The 20,234-nt window shown below is 42.1% G+C and overlaps 4 protein-coding genes across 4 annotated transcripts; 1 reads left to right on the top strand and 3 right to left on the bottom strand.

The window, feature by feature from the left end:
- Positions 1-1,041: 1,041 nt before the first annotated feature.
- On the top strand, positions 1,042-11,096 carry SAPINGB_P005182 (uncharacterized protein; the record flags this gene model as incomplete). Its single annotated transcript, XM_031999897.1, has 3 exons — positions 1,042-3,677; positions 3,766-4,624; positions 4,686-11,096. The coding sequence occupies 3 exons, from the start codon at positions 1,042-1,044 to the stop codon at positions 11,094-11,096; spliced, it is 9,906 nt and encodes a 3,301-aa protein (XP_031855788.1).
- An 84-nt stretch (positions 11,097-11,180) lies between these two features.
- On the bottom strand, positions 11,181-13,202 carry SAPINGB_P005181 (uncharacterized protein; the record flags this gene model as incomplete). The annotated part of the gene is made up of 1 exon (XM_031999896.1): positions 11,181-13,202. The coding sequence occupies one exon, from the start codon at positions 13,200-13,202 to the stop codon at positions 11,181-11,183; it is 2,022 nt and encodes a 673-aa protein (XP_031855787.1).
- A 1,743-nt stretch (positions 13,203-14,945) lies between these two features.
- Positions 14,946-16,205, bottom strand: SAPINGB_P005180 (uncharacterized protein; the record flags this gene model as incomplete). The annotated part of the gene is made up of 1 exon (XM_031999895.1): positions 14,946-16,205. One exon carries the CDS (start codon positions 16,203-16,205, stop codon positions 14,946-14,948), a length of 1,260 nt encoding a protein of 419 aa, XP_031855786.1.
- An 831-nt stretch (positions 16,206-17,036) lies between these two features.
- Positions 17,037-20,150, bottom strand: SAPINGB_P005179 (uncharacterized protein; the record flags this gene model as incomplete). Its single annotated transcript, XM_031999894.1, has 3 exons — positions 17,037-19,740; positions 19,818-19,957; positions 20,034-20,150. 3 exons carry the CDS (start codon positions 20,148-20,150, stop codon positions 17,037-17,039), a joined length of 2,961 nt encoding a protein of 986 aa, XP_031855785.1.
- Between the last annotated feature and the right edge of the window lie 84 nt (positions 20,151-20,234).

Here is a 20,234-nt window from a genome sequence, read left to right as displayed (position 1 = left end):
TCTACATATTGGAGGGGTTTCTTGAGAGTTTGCGTCATTTGGAGGGGGGAAGTTGGTCTGTTGACCAAACAAACAAACAAACAAACAAAAAAAAAAAAAAAATAATAATAATAATATAAAACTTATTATTTATGACTTGTGACTTTAGATACAAGGTTTATTTATAAACTTTGATTTTTTTGTACTTTTCCAATTAATTTTTTTTTTTTTTTTTTTTTTTTCAAAACCACCACCAAATTTAGTGGTACATTTATATACTAATATATATTATATAGAACTTTTTTTTTTTTTTTTTTTTTTTTTTTGGCTCGGGCACATCGGCAAATCACCAAAAAATCGCTGCATTTTCTAGGATTTCTTTTTTAATCACCACCAACCATTATCATCACGCTTTTTTTTTTTTTATATATTTTATTTTATTTTATTTTATTTTATTTAAAAGTCTAAAAGAAAAAAAAAAAAAAAAAGGAAGCAGCAGTGTAGCAGCAGCAGCATCAGCAGCAGTGGCAGCAGCAATAAAACTTCAATCAACAAAAAAATAAAAAAAAAAGAAGACTTTTTGTGAATTTTTTTTTTTTTTTTTTTTTCTTATTGAATCTTTTTTTTAAATCAAGGGAAAAAAAAAATAACTAAACAAAAAGGATTGATTGATTGAAAAAAGGAGAAAGAAAAGAGAGTTTCTCTCAATATATTATTATATTCATTGGAAAAACAAAAGGTCCTTTCAGATTTCATACTAATCATCATCAAAGTTCATCTTCAACCCCCCCCCAAAAAAAAGAAACCTTACAACCTTACAACCTTACAACCTTTTTCAAATCTTAAATCCTTTTAAATTCTTATTCTCACCTTAAGACGTCTCTTTCAATATCTTTTGTTTGTTGGCGCTTTTTTGCTTTAAAGTTGCGCGCATCATCATTCTTTCCTAATCACCGCTCAAGGCAGCAGCAGCAGCAGCAGCAGCAGCAGCAGCAGTAGCAGCAGAAGTCGTAGCAACAGCAGCAGCAGTAGCCTTCATCAAGCTCTGCATTGAGTTTCGCGATGAACTCCTCGTCGTCATCGTTGCCACTTTCTTCGTCGTCCTCGTCGTCGTCCTCAAGCTTGCCCCCTATCGCTTCTTCTTCTTCTACTTCTACTTCTACTTCTACTTCTACTTCAAAACTATCACCATCTTCTGTTAATACTACTACTACTACTACTAATATTACTACCACATCATCCGTTATTATTAATAATAATAATAATAATACCACTAACAACTTCAATAATATAAATACCAATCCCATCACTAATACTACCTCAAACTTCTTTTCTCCTTCTTCATCGTCTCCATTGTCGTCCAGCATCATTTTGTCTAATTCGGGTAATATCCCATCTCCATTCCCACACTCGGTCCCCGTGGTAGTGGCTGCTAGAAAACAACCACTTTACTTTGGTCTTTCGTGCTCACCTTCTTCCACTTCACCACTATCAACACCTCCCATTTCCTACTCAGATTCTGAAGACTTTCTCGAAAAAGAAGAAGAAGAAGAAGAAGAAGAAGAAGAAGAAGAAGAAGAAGAAGAAGAAGAAGAAGAAGAAGAAGAAGATCAGGAACAAGAATCCCGCCAATCTAGTAGATTTAATAATAATAATAACTCTACTACATCTTCTTCTCATATTACAATAACTAATCCAAGCATAAGTTCTACTTCAAGCTCTCGATCAAGTTCTGGTTCTAGTGGATCCTTCATCACGGGAGCTTTTACAACTGCTAGTATATCTTCTCCTGGTTCCACTAATACACCCCTATTTAGGCAATACCAACAGCAGCAACAGCAACAACATCAACAACATCAACAACATCAACAACATCAACAACCTCAACTTCAGCATCAACTTTACTACCACCAGCCAACATCACCGTTGGCTACACATTCAAATACTGCTGCACCCCTCACCGCAACAACTCCAATAACTGCAACCGCTTCTATTTCTGGGACCTCCAGTCCTTCTTCCTCTTCTCAGAACACAATGCAGCCATCATCTACTTCTTCATCTTTTTCAACAGATGCCTCACCTTCTCCTTCCTCAGCGGCTCTTTCTGCATCTCTCAACCATCTTAACCGAGTAACTGGAGTAGGTATCTTGTCGAAACAAAAAAAAATAGGTATACCAACAACTTCTTCTTTTTCTTCTTCTTCTTCTTCCTATTCTTCTTCCTATTCCTCTTCCTCCACAACAATAGCATCAGGCTCATTACCAGGAAGTGGTGGAACTAACACCAATATCGGAAGCAGCGGAAGCAGTCCCTTATCGACTACTCCATTATCTTCATCCGACTGCCCTATTCCAGTCCCAGGAGCTGGCGCTCCCACAACTACTGTCACGTTTCACACAGGATGGCCCAGTGCCTCACCTGTTTCACCATCTTCTCTATCGTCAGTTTCTTCTTCACCAGGAACATCGCTTTTTTCACGGCAAATGAATAACAGCAGTAATAGCAACAGCACCACTACCAGTAATAATACTACTAGTAATAACAGCAATAGCAATAACAATAACAATAACAGCAGCCACACTTTGAATAACACTTCTAATCTGCCCATAACTGCATCATCACCTCAAAGCCTTTCATCCTCATATTCTTCACCCTCGCCTTCGTCTTCTACCTCATCTTCATCTTCATTCATCCACCGCAGAGCTGACCGTTCTTCATCCTTTTCCAAAACAAACCCTCCACCACCACTATCCTTCAAACGAACAGCCATCGGGTCTGTTTCTACAACCATGTCGACCTCCTCTCCTCTTTCCATTTTGTCTACTTCGGCTTCTAAACAAGCTGCTACTTCCTCGTCTTCGCCGTCATCTTCGGGTTTAATACAGAATACATCTCCACCAAACATTTCAACACATCCAGCTGTAGCAGCTGCTGGAGCTGTAGCCGTGGCTGCAGTTGCTGCTTCGTCATCACCATTATCTTTGTCGTCTTCTCCAAGTACCAGGGGTGCCGGCGGGACTTCCATTACCACCACCACGGTGACCATTCCAGGAAACTCTTCTGTGGCCTCAACCTTATCCTTCAAATCCTCCCCACATACTCCTTCCTCTTCTATCTCTACAAATAGCAGCAACAGCAGCAACAACCCTACACTTGCAACTTTTAACAAGCGACAAGTCGACTCACAACTGTCGGACTCTATCATCTCGCTTTCTCTTTACTCTCCTCATAATATGCAAATGACTCTCGGGCAACATGCTTCTGAAAGACCAAAAGTTGCTTCTATCGACACTTCGTACCGCGGATCATTCTCTCCTCTTGCTTTTGCACAAACTATATCCTCAGCTTCACCTTCACAGCCTGCTGACTCTTCTTCTTCTTCGGAACCTGCATCAAAAGTTTCTTCAACACAGGAGGGTGAAAAGACAAATAGCAACACTCTAGAAACTAACAAAGAAAAAGAAGAAGAAGAAGAAGAGGAAGAAGACGATCAGGAGGCAGACGATGAACAGGAAATGCAACCACCGAAAAACTCGCCCATTTTGCATCAAGAGGATTCGGAGTTACCAGATAACGATAGCGAAAAGGATAATGAAGATTTACAAGATGCTTCTCATGAAAACCAAAACATTGTTTTGGAACTGAGTCTTGATGGTACAGTTCGTTATCTCAGCGCAAACTGGGAAGATATTACTGGGTATGATTTCTTTTTTTTTTTTTTTTTTTTTTTTGCGCCAATATTTTGCTTATGAAACTCAAATGAACACTAACCATTTTTTTTATAGTTATCCGGCATCCGACCTAATAAATACGAACATCTCTTCAGTTATCATAGGCGATGAACATGACCGTGAGGTATTTGTCCGTGCTGCCCAGGCCATGAAGGACGATGAATCTAGTTACAGAGTTACATTCTTGACTTCCAAACGACCTGCGCCTATTTGCTTTGATGTTCCTGAAATCAATTCCCCTGCTACATCTACAAGTACTGCCAACAAACTACCGTTATCATCTCTGCCGGACGCTAGCACTAGCACTGTTTCAGCTCCACAGCAGCAAGGGGGTATACTAGGTGGAGATGGAGGTACATCAGTAACAGCGTTAGAAGGAGGAGAAGTAGATGCACGTTCAAGTAGTAACTGTTCTCTTGCGTCTCCCATCAGCCTCGGATACCGCCAGAAACAGGTGGATGCCGTTGCAGCCATGGCCGCGGCTGTGCTTTCGCCCACTATCAAGCCAGTCCAACAAGACGATGATGACTTTGTGCAGTCTACGGCTACAACTCCCGCACAAAAGAGTGTGCAGAAATCGTCTTCAAAAGACAAAAATGCTCCTACGTCATCTTCCTCGTCATCGTATTCATCATCTCCTTCAACTGCAACTTCCATAGAAGGTAAAATGGATGTTGATGAGCCCACCGAAAATCTACTTGAAGAAAACGAAGAATCAATGCACAATGATACAGTAGAAATTCATCCAAAAAGTCTTAAAAGTATTAATACCCCTGGTGAGACAGCAATACAAGATGAAGACGAGGAGGACGAGGAGGAAGAGGAGGACGAAGATGAGGAAATTGACGACGTTATTGAAATTGAGGGTCAAGGTGTCTTGATTTACCATAAAATCAGCGGTGATCCGAGTCACGTAAGTATATTTCTTCTTCTTTTTTTTTTTTTTTTTTTTTTTAACTAACAAAATTTCAAAGACAATGTGGATTCTACGACCATATGTTCCACCAAAGCCACTCAGCATTGAGCTTCCTTGGAAATTAATCCAGGCCCTTGGTTTTGGCGTCGAACTTCTAGTCGATTACCTCCAATCTCTCTCCGAAGCCGTTTTTTCTGGCTGTGAAAAGGCCCCTGACCCACCTACAGCTTTGTGCCACATTTGTGAGCACTACTTCCCAACATGGTGGTTTGAGCGTCATTCAGAACTGTGTCTTCTTGAACACAAGGCTCAAAGTGATATCGACACAGCTCATGAGAATCTTGTTGACCAGCGAAACACAATTTCCCAGCTTCTTTCGCTCATGGACCAACACTTTATGATGGCTGCTGGTGCTGCATCAGGTATGGCCACACCATCTTCATTAAACTCGGTTCAATCTTCAGCATCATCTTCAGCATCATCTTCATCTCCACCAGCTTCGTCTTCAACATCCTCTGCTCCTGGATCATCCTCTACAGCAACAGCTGCTTCTTCATCTGAAGCTCAACAACCCCAGCAACAGCTCCACCATGCATCACCCGCCAGTGCATTCTCTTCTTCTTCTTCTTTAGCATCTACCGCTTCCAATAGCTCCTCGTTGTCGGCGTCTCACAAGAAGATTGAATACCAAGGCTATCAACTGCCAATCTTTGCTGAGGTTTTCCAGCCCAGCTCTGCAGGCTCCTCCAATTTGGCATCAGGTTCTTCTCCATCCTCTGCATCCCCTCCACAATCCTCTTCTTCTTCATCTCTCCTGGCCTCAAACACAACCTTTACTTCATCTCCACCAATGTCTCCTCGAATTCATCCAGGTGCACCATCTAAATCTCGCATGCTAGCCAAACAACTAACCAAGCAGCAGCGCCAGCCACTCAAATTACTCGAGCTTCTCCTTGGATTGTGCGACATGGCTGTCGACATTAACAAGCCCGAGATTCGCTATTTCAACGATTCAGGCGATCCTTCTTCTTCAGTTAACCGCTCTGTTATTTTCAATCCATCTTCTGGCCCCTCCTCTTCCTATTCTTCATCTTCATCCCCCAATAATCATTCCAGCCAAACCATGCGAATCCATTCACCTCACAGTGAATCCAATATTTTCCGCGTTTTACGCTGGAAATCTCCTACAATAGAAGACCCTGGGTTGCAACTACTTTGTAAAGATACGGCTAAGTACGCTCTTGAAAAGGCTGAGGCCGTTTTGCGTCTGGGTAATACAATCAAATACACAGACACAATCCGTAAGGAGCTTGAGGCTACAGTTCTTGAGGTAATTAATGATACAATAGAAAAGGCGCACCAGCGACAAATGGATTGTGAATGCGATATGGATTTGATTGAAGAGGACCATGATGCTGCAGATGATTCTGATTACATGTCTATTGTGGAGTCCAATTCTGGAACAACAAACAACTCGACTGCTGCAGCTTCTGCATCCGCTTTGCCATCTGGAGAAACTGCAACCGAGTCGCGGCCTTATTATGATGATGAGACGGATTTAGAAGAGGGAAGCCTATTTTCCGATTCTTATCTCAACACTGATGCCATTCCGTTATCAACCACATCTTCACGGTCTTCCGGAAGATCTGTAAGCATAAATTCTAATCGCCAAAATAGCTTGGAGAGCTCGTCGAGTTCTCGTGGAAGATCTCGTAACCCTAGCTCGGCAAGTGGGTCTATAATCAATGTTCCCATTAGTCGGCGAATCTCTACTGTCCGTAGCAATAGCGGACTTGGCAGCAGTACAAGTGACTTACTCGGATTAACACCTCCAGTCCCATTGCAAACTATAGTGACTTCTTCTGGATCCATCATCATTCCAGGTTCATCCAATAATGCGTCCGTCACACCAAAGGCCATTCTTGCTTCACCATATCCTTCAAGCAATAGCAGTAACAGTGGAAGTAGCAGTAGCAGCCATCTTGTTTTCCATCACCCTCACCACCCTCATCACCCTGCCCATCATCGGCTGTCCACAGGATCCAATGATTCAGTTGATCCGCGTTTACGCATTGAACGCCGACCCACTCTTGATAGCCCTATTTTAGATTCTCCTTTAGAAGACCTAGATCTGTCCAATCCTCTCAACAGTTTGCTATCCACACACACACAACACCACTCTATTCCCATCTCGGCCTCTCCATCGGCTCAAAGCAATTTCACTCGCATCAAGTCTCGTAAATCGCTTTCAAATATCTCTACAATTCACAACTCACCCTCATCTTACTCATCGTCCCTTACGAGCTTGCAGCGTAATCGTATCCCAATGACTCCTTCCTCAGAAAGCATCCACTCACCATCCACTCCACTTTCTTCGCCTCTTCTTTTCCCCAGCGACCATGGTCCAGTACCTGGGCCTATTGATATGCAACGCCGCCAATCTTTGACTCTTTCTGCTTCGGATTTCCAGCGTCAACCCATTTCGCCACTGATGACTGCTTCTGCGCCTCAGTCCAAACCTTCACAGCCTAGCATTCGTGATTATGAAATTATCAACCCCATTAGTCGTGGAGCCTTTGGCAGTGTGTTTTTAGCACGCAAAAAACTAACTGGCGAATATTTTGCAATCAAGGTGCTTAAAAAGGCAGATATGGTGGCCAAAAATCAAGTCAAAAACGTACGTGCTGAACGGGCTATTATGATGTCGCAGTCCGAGAGTCCCTTTGTTGCAAAGCTTTACTTTACTTTCCAAAACAAAAACTATCTTTACCTCGTTATGGAATATCTCAACGGCGGCGACTGCGCCGCACTTGTCAAGGCTCTTGGCGGACTACCAGAAGAGTGGGCCAAGAAATATTGTGCCGAGGTTGTTGTCGGTGTCCAGGATCTTCATGAAAAGGGTGTGGTACACAGAGACTTGAAGCCCGATAACTTGCTCATTGACAAGAATGGACACCTGAAGCTCACAGATTTTGGCTTAAGCCGGATGGGCCTTGTAGGTAGACATACACGCCAAAACATGTCTACAACCCCGTCATCGTCAAGTTCTTTATCGGCTGCAGTAAATACTGCAGTAACAGGAACAACACCAACAACCTCTGAAATTTATGCTGGATCAGCTTCTAACGACATGATGCCACCACCACCTTTGCAAACTCATGTTTCTTCTCTCGCCTCTGCACTTGCAAACTCAAATACACCATCTGGACTGGGACTTGGTCTTGGATCGCTCCCCAATACTGGGTCTACTTCCAGTTTGACATTACCCTCTCGAGTTGAATCCAAGCCACTAGCAAAGTCTAATACTACTCCAGAGGCATCTTCTACATCTACGCGACCGAGTAGTTCCTCAAGTGCTACCTCGTTGATGGACAATTTTATGCAAGATTCTTCAATCAGCTTGGTTCCTGGGTATTTTAATTATTCAACACCTACAGGTTCATCTTCATACAAGTTTAAGAAACCTCCTTTGACAAGGTCAGAATCCAATAGCAGCACCACGGGTGAGGCTCTTTTTATTGGCTCTACAATGTTTGGAGACAATAGATTCCCACCAGAGGATGATGGTATGCCCACGGGTCCTGCAACCGAAATTGTTCGTAGAGATTCTGGCACCGATTTGTCTGCCAATAACTCTGGCGTTCCCTCAGCCAAGCCCATGCCCTTGTTTGACCCCACCAATACCACGTTCAAGTTTGTGGGTACTCCCGACTATCTGGCTCCAGAAACTATTCGCGGGGTTGGTCAAGACGAAATGTCAGATTGGTGGTCTCTTGGATGCATTCTCTTTGAGTTTATCTACGGATACCCACCTTTCCACGCAGAAACACCCGAGCTTGTGTTTGAAAACATTTTGAACCATAATATACAATGGCCGTCAGAGGAAGATCTTGCTGAAATTGGTCTTGAAGTATCACCAGAAGCTAAAGACTTAATTTCTAAGTTACTTAACCCTGACCCCAATGCTCGCATTGGTGCGAAAAATGGCGCTGAGGAAATCAAGCAACACCCCTTCTTCAAGGGCATCAACTGGAATACTCTTTGGGATGAAGATGCGTCTTTTGTTCCAGTGACTGAGAACCCGGAAAGCACAGACTACTTTGATTCTCGTGGTGCTGAAAACCAGGATATTCCTCAAGATATGCTTAGCCCCGATGACGACGATGATGATAATGGTGTTCACCCTCATGATGGTGACGAAAACGATCACGATGATGATTTGTCTGGAGATGTGACTATGAGTTCCTCAGCAGTTAGCTCTGGTGGGTCTAGTCGCACGGGAAGTCTAGGGTCGGGCCACAACTTTGTGTTCCCTGCCAAGGATTCTCAATCATCGTCCTCATCATTCCAATCTCAGTCTCAATCCCAGCAACCTCAGCAACCTCAGCAACCTCAGCAACCTCAGTCCAGGCCTAAGGCTAATTATCCCATGCCAATACCGCCACACATTCGTGAGAATCGAATTCGGCGCGCGTCAGGGACTCTTGCAGATGACTTTGGTAACTTTTCTTTTAAAAATTTGCCAGTACTTGACAAGGCAAACCGTGATACGGTTGACAAGATTAAGACTGAAAGCTTGGAGCATCGCACGATTTTGGAAGCTGCCGAAAAGAAACGAGCGCGCGGATTATCAATCAGTGCGCCTAAGAGACCTCTTTCACCATCTATTAACACTAGCTCTACAGCTGGTGTGTCGAGTGGAAGTAGCAGTCGCATGCCTTCACCTGTCCGACAAACGTTTTCATCACCCTCAGTGGCGATGCAAACGTCTTTATCGATGCATTCGCCCATGCCAAGCGGTAGCAGCGTGTCGAGCTCTTTACTATCATCTAGTCCATCGAGCAGCAGCAGCACCATGTCATCCTTTTCGCCCCACCGTAAGGTCTACCCTACAAACTCCCATCACAGTCGACCTAGTATGTCTGGCATATCTACTGCGTTTGTTCCTTCGTCGCCTAAATCTTCGTACCTTTCGCCTTCTACAGATTCTGCTTACCTTTCTCAGTCTCTGCCTCAACAGCAGTCGTCGAGTGGCAACAAGATGCCTATGTCACCACAGGCGCCTTTATTTTTGGGAAACAATAGTTTATTACCTCCCAACCGTGAGGGAAGTCCTGATTTGACTGAGCTGCGGCGGCACTCGTCGATTCGGCTTACGCAGGCACTTGATCCATCCCCATCGAGCTCTGATAACGAAGAAACAGCGTTGCAGCGCGTGCAAAAACGACGCCAAATTTCTCGCCGCGGAGTCAAAACAACAGTCCCGGCTTACAGACCTTTGGATGTACTACTGTGTGATGATAACCCTGTGTCACGTTATACTATGCAAACGTTTTTGAGACAACTTGGATGCTTTGTTGTTGCTACCTCGTCTGCTGCAGAAGCTATTCGGTGTGCCATGGGTGCTGTCAAATACGATATTATCTTTACTGAGTATTGCTTTGAAAAGGTCACATGTGCAGACTTTATTCGTGTCTTGCGAAATACAGCAAGTCCCAACACCAATACACCAGTTGTTGCTGTGACCTCTTATGTACAGGAAGCCTCTCCAATGTCGCAGCCATTCTCCAGCATTATTGAGAAACCGCCAACTTTGCTCAAGTTTGTCAAGGCTCTGGAGCGACATTGTGCGTGGAAACCTCGCTCAGCATCAATCAATTTGCGATCTGCAGCCGAGGCTATGGCCGAGATTGCTGCACGATCTAACTCTTTGACTGAATCCAGCCCGAGTCCGAGCCCAACTCCAGCACAAAGCAGTAGTGCTGGTTCTGGTTCTGGAGGTGGTGCCATTATCTCTGCAGGCTCTTCTGTGTCATCTTCTGCCATTACTTCAGCTTCTGCGTCTGGTGCAAATTCAAACTCGGCGTCAGTTTCTGCACCAAGCACAAAACCTGGCAGTAGCGATTCTGACCCAACAGCAGCAGCAGCAGCGGCGGCAGCAGTTGAAGCAACTACCACAACGACTTCTTTCTTACCACAGGGCCCCCAAACACGCTCTGTCTCGGCGTCTTCCAGTATTTCAAGCATTTCCTCGACCTCTTTGTCCAGTGCACCTGTTCCGATACCCCTGTCGTCTGTTTCTACAACGGCCGTTCAGCAAACATTACCGCAGGGACAAATGCAACAACAGCAATTACCACCGCCACAATTACCACACACTGACCCAATGCAGCGGCGTATCTCTGTAGACCAATACTCGGATCTGCCATTGCCTATGCCACGCCAGCGCGGCCACCTAGTCAACCACCATGGAAATGGAGCGGTATCATCGCAAAGTTTGAAGAATGCACGTGTCAACAAAAACCCACCGCCACACTCATCTGGGAGTGCTGGTAGTGCGGGGTCCTTGTCTTCTGTATCGTCTTCTTCTTCTTCTTCTTTGCAGCAACAACAGCAAGGGTCTGCAGGTCAGCGACCAGGGAATTTACCTTCGCGAAATGCATCTGAAGGTTCAGATTCAGGAGTTTAGTTTTATTTTTAGCCCCAATTATTTTTTTTTTTTATATAAATGTTTACCAAAAAAATATATATATATTATATATTTATTTTTTATTTAAATCCATCCATTAAAATCATCGGTGAACAATTGGTAATTAGATACTGGAGTAAACCATTCAATAGTTTTAAAATCACGGAATACAGTTTCCACAAGGTTGAGTCTTTCTTCATCAACTAGCTCTTTGGCAAACTTGCGCTTTTGGCCAACATCATAAAGCACACGCATGATAACATCGTTATTTCTAAAATCATTCCAGTCCTTTTCGGTAAAAGAGGACGCTTTAAATGGGTCAATGTATTGATACAAATCTTGATCTCCTTGTTCCATCATATTAATCAATGTTTTTGCATGTGAATGAACAACCAATCTGTAGTGGGACTGTGGTACTGGGGTCAAAAGAAACTTTAGACTGATATCCCCTGTAAAATCGAGCATAACTTGTTGTAGTGTTTTAGGAGGGTTTGCAATAAGACGCTGCAATGCAGGAGACGAGTTTGGGTCAGTTTTGAAGTTGACTCTAAAGTATTGGATATTTGGTCTTGTGTATATAATGGTATACAAGGCTTCCAAACGTACACACGTTTTAATATCTGTGGTATCGGCATCATTAGGATTTAATAGCTTAAGGGCCTTAAGTGGTGTGGCATAAGCAGCCTTAATAAGAGTCGGGGCATTTAGGTAATTTAGATAAAATTTACCATCCATAGTGGGTCCACATTCATAAGTCTCACGGTCTTTAAGGAAGGTAAAGTATTTGCCACAAGAAAATTCCACTGTATTTTTAGGGACTGATAAATTGACTTTTTTGAGATGAATCAAACTTTCCAAAGAAAAAATAGCGGCTGGCATGAGTACAATTCCTAAAGAAACATCGAGCATTGTTACTGAGTTTTGGAGCACATCAAAGTTAACAGGAATGGCATCTTCGTCCTCATCGTAAGGGTTAAAACTGACATAATCTTCACTGAGGTCCAAAGGTTTATCACGGTTTGAAAAGTGACCGGCAGATACGTGCTTAACATTAGGGAACTGGATGCGAGTTGATAAGGCCTTGAGATCAATTGGCCAAATAAAATTAATATTGGTAACTTGAGGAAGTACAACAATAGTTGAAGTATGTACATCTTTACCAGGGTGTCCTCCTGAAATTCCATTAGATCCAGTTTTTAACATTTCCACATGACATTCTTTAATTGTCGAGGGGAGGCCTTCAAGAAGACGCAATCGAGAGTCAATTTCAACAGGTTTACCTTCGTCAACCTCAACATTCACGGTGATGGAGAATTTTTGTAGTCTGGGAGCGTATTGAAGTTGAGAAAGAATAAACACGACCCATGAGTCATGTGAAAAGACCACATCAATTTCTTCCACATTAACGAGATTCACGTGCTGAGCCATATCTCTTATGGAAGGATGGATTTCATGTTTTTGGATGAGCAATAAACGACGAATAGGGGTAAAAATATCATGTCTGAAAAAGAATTTGGGGATAGTTTTTACTGAATCATCAAAATTATCTTCATCTTCTTCATCATCTTCTTCATCATCTTCTTCATCATCTTCTTCATAATCTTCTTCTGAATTAGTGAATGCGCCAGGAAGACGGAGCACTGTTGATTCGCTGGATGTGACAATGTTAATCAAAGAACGACGATCGAACATATAGGAAAAGCGAGACAACTCTCTATTCAAATAGACTTGAATGAAAAATAAACCTGAGTATTTTTCAATGGGGAATTCCTCAGTAAATACATCATGATTTCCACAGTGCTTGATATCATATACATAAATACGACGGACTTCTTCTGGCCAAAACCAACTATATTTTTGTGGGTTCGATAAAACTTCAAATGGAACTTCCAAACAATCATAATAAAATATTTTATTTGGGCGAAATTTTATTCCACGGGAAGGACGGCGGGGGCCCAAAAGTACATTCCGTAAGGCTTCTGGTCGGTAATACTTGTCTAGAGTGGAGCATGTTTCACTAAGAGCAAGAATTCTCTCCGGATGGAGATACTTGCAAATGCCTATGTGAACAGATAAAGGAAGATCAGTGAAACAAAGATCGGGCATAACCAATTTGTAGTAAAGAGATATGAAATATGGTAGAGAGAGAAAAAAAAAAAAAAAAAGGTAGTGGTGATAATGGTAGTTGTGGTAATAGTGGAAATAGTGGGGTGGGGGGAGGGGAGGGTGAGAAGCTGATATAACACACTTGAAAATAAATGGGTGGGAAAATGGAAAAGTTTCACGTGATAAATTAGTCAGGATTGTGCTATATTTTAGTAAGAATTGAATCAATCTTAGTAATGTTTGTCTTGATGATTATCAAAGAATTCCTAAGATGGTAATTTTTTATGATCGAATTAGGATGAGGAGGAGATAAAAATCAAATTTTCTGGCAGATTTATAAGAAATCGACCATTTTGTTAGGGGCATTTCCCATTTCCCTCCCACGTATTTTCAACAGTGTAATTTAGTGGATTTCAAGGGGTAAATCCCTATAACAAATTTAGCACATGTAAACAAACAAACAAAAAAAAGTTAAGTGGACGACACCGGAGTTGAACCGGGGACCTTTCGCATGCTAAGCGAACGTGATAGCCAACTACACCAGACGCCCAAGTAAATTCATGTTAAATTAATTTTAAAATGCCAATATAAACCAAAGGTTAAGATTTATGTTAGTGAAAAATGTTAAAATTTTTAGAAATAGGGAAAAGGGCTGGATGGTGTAAAGGATAACACGTTCGCTCGAAAGCGGAAGATACTGGGTTCGATTCCCAGAATACCCCCTTTTTCCTGAGGATGTGTACGGGAGTATACATCTAGACTGAAAACCATAGGCTACCCTGGTTACAGGAATGCCGACTATTCCGTACAGTCTAAATAGCCTGCAGGTGATTGCGGGCCGTATCTCTGGCGGAAGAGATTAAGAAATACATGGGCGTCCGTGAAGATAAGTGGAAATGGGTTGGGAAGGTTTTGGGACCGACAGACTGGTTCTCCCTGTTCCTCGTAAGCTGGCATCAGGGCCCATCTTCCGGGCTACCGGAGACGCACAGAACAGAAACCACCAGTACTAAAAAGGTACAAATGAAAACCGGCAAGTCACATAGTCAGACAATAAAAGGATAGCGCAGATGCTGATGTTATATAGTTCTATAACCCTTGAATAAAAACAAACAAACAAACAAACAATTTTTAGAAATTAAAAGTTTTAAAGATATATTAAAAAATAAAAAATAAAAAAGTTTTTAATTTTCAAGTCAATTTTCTAGTTTAAAAGAATTTTTGAACATCGTATGTGGAGTTAATTATGAGATCCCACTACCTTGGAGTAGAATTTGCAGAATTCTTCGAAGGTAATAGTTTTAATTTTAATGCTGAGTATTAAATAATAGGAAAAAAAATTTATCTGATTGTTTTTTTTTTTTTTTTTTGATTTTGAACTATAAATTAAATGAAGGAAGAAATATTACAGGTTGCAATAAAAGGTATTAATGCTTCTTTTTTAAGGTATTTAGATATATTTCTTAGTGGACAATTATTTTTTTTTTTTTGGTAAATCCACAAACAATGTAGATATGGCAATAATTATTAAAAAGGTTGAATAAATTAAAACAATATACTTTTATTTAATTTATTTAATGTGAGAAATTATAATTAATAAGTTGGTACTTTCGCAACAAAATCCATAATATTCACATATAAACAAATAGCCAAACTGAATTGAGATATTTCAGTATAAAACATAATTTTCAAATTGTAATATTCATTAACATTGATATTTAAATTTAATAGTCATTACATAAACTAATTAGTCAAACCGCTATAAGTAGCAGCTTCAACTCCAATCCACAGATTCATAACTTGGGGATCGGCAAAGGGGTATAATTGAGCGGCAACAAAGCCAGCAACACCCTTTTCCACGTCGATCCAGTAGTAGAGGTTGGCAATGCCACACCAAAAGGCAGTATTTTTACCACGACCATAGGGAGTTTCAGTTGGAGTCAGGAAGAATGATAGACCCCAACCTTGAGGAGGATTACCCTCTTGAGGGAAGATTTCAGGAAGAGGATGAGTAACATTTGGTTGGATAGCAGGGATACCAGCACGAGCAAAATCTGGCCATTGAGGAATCTGGTTTTCAAACATGAGCTTTACAGTAGACTCTTGAAGAAGACGAGCACCAGTGGGGGCATAAACACCATTATTAAGAAGAGCAGCAAAAACACGAACGTATTCAGCAGGCTTTGCGAAAATTCCAGCTCCACCAGATTGGTATGCCTGGGAAGCAATATCAGGCTTGTCACTTAGGGGCCACCAAATAGGGTGGTCAATTTCAGTGAGTTTACCAGTTTCAGTATCACGCTGGTGCATCTTAACCAGACGGTCTTTAATATTTTTGCATGGGGTAGTAGATACGAGAGTAAATCCGAGGGGTTTGAAGATACCCTCTTCTAGGAGGTGTTGGAAAGATTTTCCAGAGGCACGGGAAACGACATCAATGGCCCAGTCAATGCCGACACCATAACTCCAGTTAGTACCAGGTTCAAAAATAAGGGGGAACTTATTTGTGCATCCTGGGCCACCAGTGAGTTCGTCGACTCCAAAGAGTTTAGCGTACTCATTGTAATTTTTGTTAAAGAATGCGTATGAAAAGCCAGCTGTGTGAGTGAGGAGATGACGGAGGGTGATACGGTTAGTTTTAGGGACTAGGGTGATTGATCCATCTTCGGCAATGTCCTTAATAATGGGGATATTTGCAAGTTCTGGGCACCATTTTTCAACATCGTCAGCAGAATCGAGGGACACAAGACCCTTTTCGACAGCTTGGAGGGCAACAATGGTAGCAGAAACTTTAGTGCAGGAAGCAATCCAAAAAGTATTGTCAGTAGTCATTGGTTTAGTTGTGGTAGCACCTTGTTGGCCGGCTGCATGTTCTAAGAGAAGATCACCATTTTTGTTAATGATAGCGATGGAGACACCTGGAATGTTTGAGACGGGGTCCTTTGTAGCTTCAGCAGCAAGCTTTTTAATTTGAGAGATTGATTCGGCAGAGAGGGTAGCCATTGGTTTCGTTTTTTTTTTTTTTTTGAGGGGGAAAGGGGGTATTAGATTTGGTTTATATATATATATATATTAGAAGAAGAAGAATTAATTGAATAGAAAAGATGAAAAAAAAAAAACTCAATTGGTAAAGAGTTGAAGGACTTTATATACTTTTTTTTTATTATTATTATTATTATTTATTATTTTTATAATATTTTTAATAATATTTTTATAATATTTTCTTTCTTAAGTGGAGCAACCAAATGCGGGGGTTTGTTTTTTATTTTTTATTTTTAATTTTTTATTTTTAATTTATTTAATTTATTTATTTTATTTTATTTTAGTTTATTTTAATTTAATTTAATTTAATTTTTAGGATCTTGAAGTTCCAATGTTCGGAAAAACTCCGAATCGATCGGTCCCAGATAATCCGGTGGGGTTGTTGTTGCTTCTTAACAAAAAAAAAAAAAAAAAAAAAAAAAGCGGGGAAGTTCCGTTTAGAAAAAACATTTTGCGGGGGAAAAAAAAAAAAAAAAAAAAAAAAAAAAGAAAATTGAAAATTTATAACTTACCTAAAGTATTTCATCATCCGTCCTCAAAAAAAAAAAAATTAAAATAAAAAAAATTAAATTAAAATAAAATAAATTAATAGATAAATTAATAAATAAATTAATAAAGTAATAAATAAATAAATAAAAAAAAAAAAAAAAAAAAAAAAAAAAAAAAAACAAAAGCCGTGGCTGCAACATTTAAATTTGTTGTTGTTTGTTATATTTTATGCTTAGTAATATATTAATAATATATTTATTATCTTATTTTCTTTTTTTATCACCCATGGAAAAAACTTCAAAATTACAAAAAGCTGTTGTTGTTGTTGTTGTTGTTGTTACTGCTGCTGCCATCACTTGCAACAAGATCCTCCTCAAGCTGTGCAACAAGCCGCTCCATCTGCAACCAGTCACCAGCCTTGGCCGTACAAACCCCCGCGCCAACCCCAAAAACACTCACAATCCCATCTACTCCACCAACAGCCACTCGTCGCCCACCAGACCCCCAAGTATTGGATGCTCCAGAACTACCTCCTCCTCTGGTACTTTCTGAACCTTCTCGAACTGTTGTTGTTGTCTTTGTCTTTGTCGTTGTCGTTGTCGTCCCAGTTTCAGCTTCAGTCCCAGTTTCAGTCATTGCCCCCCTAGTAGATACGTCACTGTCCCCTGTAGAGTCTTCCTGTTGCTGATCTTCTACCTCTTCAGGTGACAGTTTGTCCCAGGCTACTCGGTTTAACGGACGTACAAGATACTCCCCAGTTGACCCCCTCATTCCATTGCTGCTACCACTACTAGTAATGCCGTGGATGCTGCCGTGGATGCTACCACCATTACCATTACCTCCATGTATCCCGGCTAAACTTGCCCGAGTACCCAAATACGACAACCCCCCGCCATTATTCTTCTCTGGGCTCCGGTGGTTTCTCCAGTCATTTCCTTCTTCAGCTGCTTCTTCTTCTTTTTCTTTTTCTTCTTCTAATTCCTCCTCAAAATTCGCCCCTTCAAGCCTTCCTTTTATCTTCCTCTTTTTCTGCTTAAAACCCCCGGAATACACGCTAGGCTTGGCCCGAGCTACAGGTGCCTCCGTGTCCCGAGAAAGATCCCATACCTCAACATGACCCGACCCGTCAACCACAGCAAACACAGCAGCATGCGCAGGGCTCCACGCAACATCATAAACCTCATAGTCCCGCGCAATGTCCAGCAATGGCGCAATTCTTCCAGGTCCACCAATACCACTGCTACTGTTCCCAGGAGATCCCAGACCTAAACTGGCTAGCCCACCACCACCAGCCCCTCGCGTTGGAGAAACCTGTGCAGGGTAATGCGAAGACCCCCCACGCACTCGCCACAACTTGATGGACCAGTCCAAAGACCCGGACAATAACAAATCACTAAAATCAGACGGCCCCCTAGGTGAATGGAAATCCAATGAAGTCACCGGTGCACTGTGTCCTCTATAAACACCCCCAATAGATGAGGACGACGACGACGACGACAACGCCCCCCCAAATCCTCCATTCGGAGACGACGACAACGATGACGACAATGGCCGCCCATCGCCTACTCCAACTATCCCGGCTCGTGCACCGGCCTGACCAAACCGTGCACACGAGTAAATCGCCCCCTCTTCTGTCCCAACAACAAACCTTGACGAGTCCCGTGGCAGTACCGCAAGCTGTGTTGGCGCAACCTCATCACTCCGAAACCCACTCATGCTGGCCATCAACCCATGCGCACCAGATATCCCAGAAAGCCCAGAAAGCCCCGCAGATGATGACCCACCACCTGCCCCCATAAACGGTGCACTCAACGTCAACCGGTCCTGCGGCACTGCAAGCATATCTGGAGCCCAAGTGCACACAACCCCATCTGTTGAAGCAGTCAGTACTGTGTGTGCATGTCGGGTCCCCGTCACAGCCATCGTATAAGTCGGATGCGTGTGTCCCGACCCATTCAGTGGTGAAGTCAAAACTGGGTCCCGGTATCCCACAACCAAACCCTTCCCGCTCCTACTACTACTGCCACTACTACCACCTCGTGGAGGTACCCGCATGTCCCATGCCATCACCTGCCCATTATACGCAGTTCCTAACAAAATATTCGCATCAAACGGCGAAAACCGTACGGCCAAAACATCCGACCGTGCAGTAAACACGTACTCCGGACGACTTGGGGCATGCATGTTCCACACAAGTACAAGTCCCTTGGGCCCACAAGATCCACCACCTGCTCCTACCCGCTGCTCCGTATATGCTGACGCCAGCAGCTCCGAGTGGAACGGCGACCAGTCCAAATCAGTGACGGCTCGACCTGCAGAGTGTTCTGCAGAAAAAAACTGTGCAATCTCAGTCAATTCAGCAGTAGGCCCCGTAGATCCTGACCCATGTGCCCCAAAAACTGAAGACGAGATCCCATTCCCACTATTGGCTGCATAGTCCGTAGTAATGTCGTAATCGTAATCCAGCGCTCGTGACACTACCTTGAGTGACTGATCTAAAAATTGTGCAAGTTCGTCTGCCGCTTGCTCTCTTTCCTTGTACTGTATCTCAACCTCCGGGGTATTATTCTTATTATCACAAATTTCAATCTCAATTGCAGAAAATTGTTCTTCTTTTTGAGTTTTATTTTGCCCCGCAGGTTTAGGTGTGTCCTGTACCATCTTGCGCTTAAACTCTTCTTCCACTTCAGCACGAATCGCTTCCCTTAGTCGAGCCATTTCTTCCCGACTCAATGCTCCTGAAAATGATATCCTAGAATCATCTTCTTCTTTTTCTTTTTCCTCTTCCGTGGTATTTGTTTGCTGATCTCGTAGCCAAGACTCAGATGTTTGGATTTCTTTAGAATAGGTAATAGTTTCTAGCCTAGTTGCTACTGCAGGTGGAGCAGCTTGTGCAACAACGTCCGTGGTCGAGCTAAATGAATCTTCCCGTTCAAATTCAGGTAGCGATGGAGGTTGCATGGATCCAGGAAGCGATGTTCTGGGCGATCCTGCTAGCGAAGATATGCTAATTGGGGTGCTTGAATTTGTTAGTATAGATTGAAAAAAATAAAAAAATAAATAAAATTAAACAAAATTAAATACCCAGGAGATTGGACTTCTCTCATAGAAAGAGAAGACGCATTTCTTGCACTCTCCGATGGAGTACTTGATCTTGAAACTGTTGATCCTACTAAACTGTTGACCAGATCGTCAATATCTTTGGAAATTGTTGATGAAGGTTTCTAAAAAAAAAAGTTAAAAGTCAATATCAAAAAAAAAAAAAAAAAAAAAAATCTCTTCTAAAACCAATTTTCTTACCGATTCAGATAAATTCGAAGATGAAGAAACAGTACGCATACGTTTTTCTTCTCGCAATCTCTTAAGCTCCGCAATACGAGCCTTTTTGGCTTCTATTTCCATCAGCCTGCTGCTCATGATTAATAGTTGTTTGTTCTATTCTTTCTTCTTGTCTGTGTGGTGTGGCCAAGTTTGGTGGTAACCTTACAACTTTTTTTATTT

Source organism: Magnusiomyces paraingens (assembly GCF_902498895.1).
Source record: "Magnusiomyces paraingens strain CBS 517.90 genome assembly, contig: contig4, whole genome shotgun sequence".
NCBI lineage: Eukaryota > Fungi > Ascomycota > Dipodascomycetes > Dipodascales > Dipodascaceae > Magnusiomyces > Magnusiomyces paraingens.
This window is presented reverse-complemented; position numbering and strand designations above follow the sequence as displayed.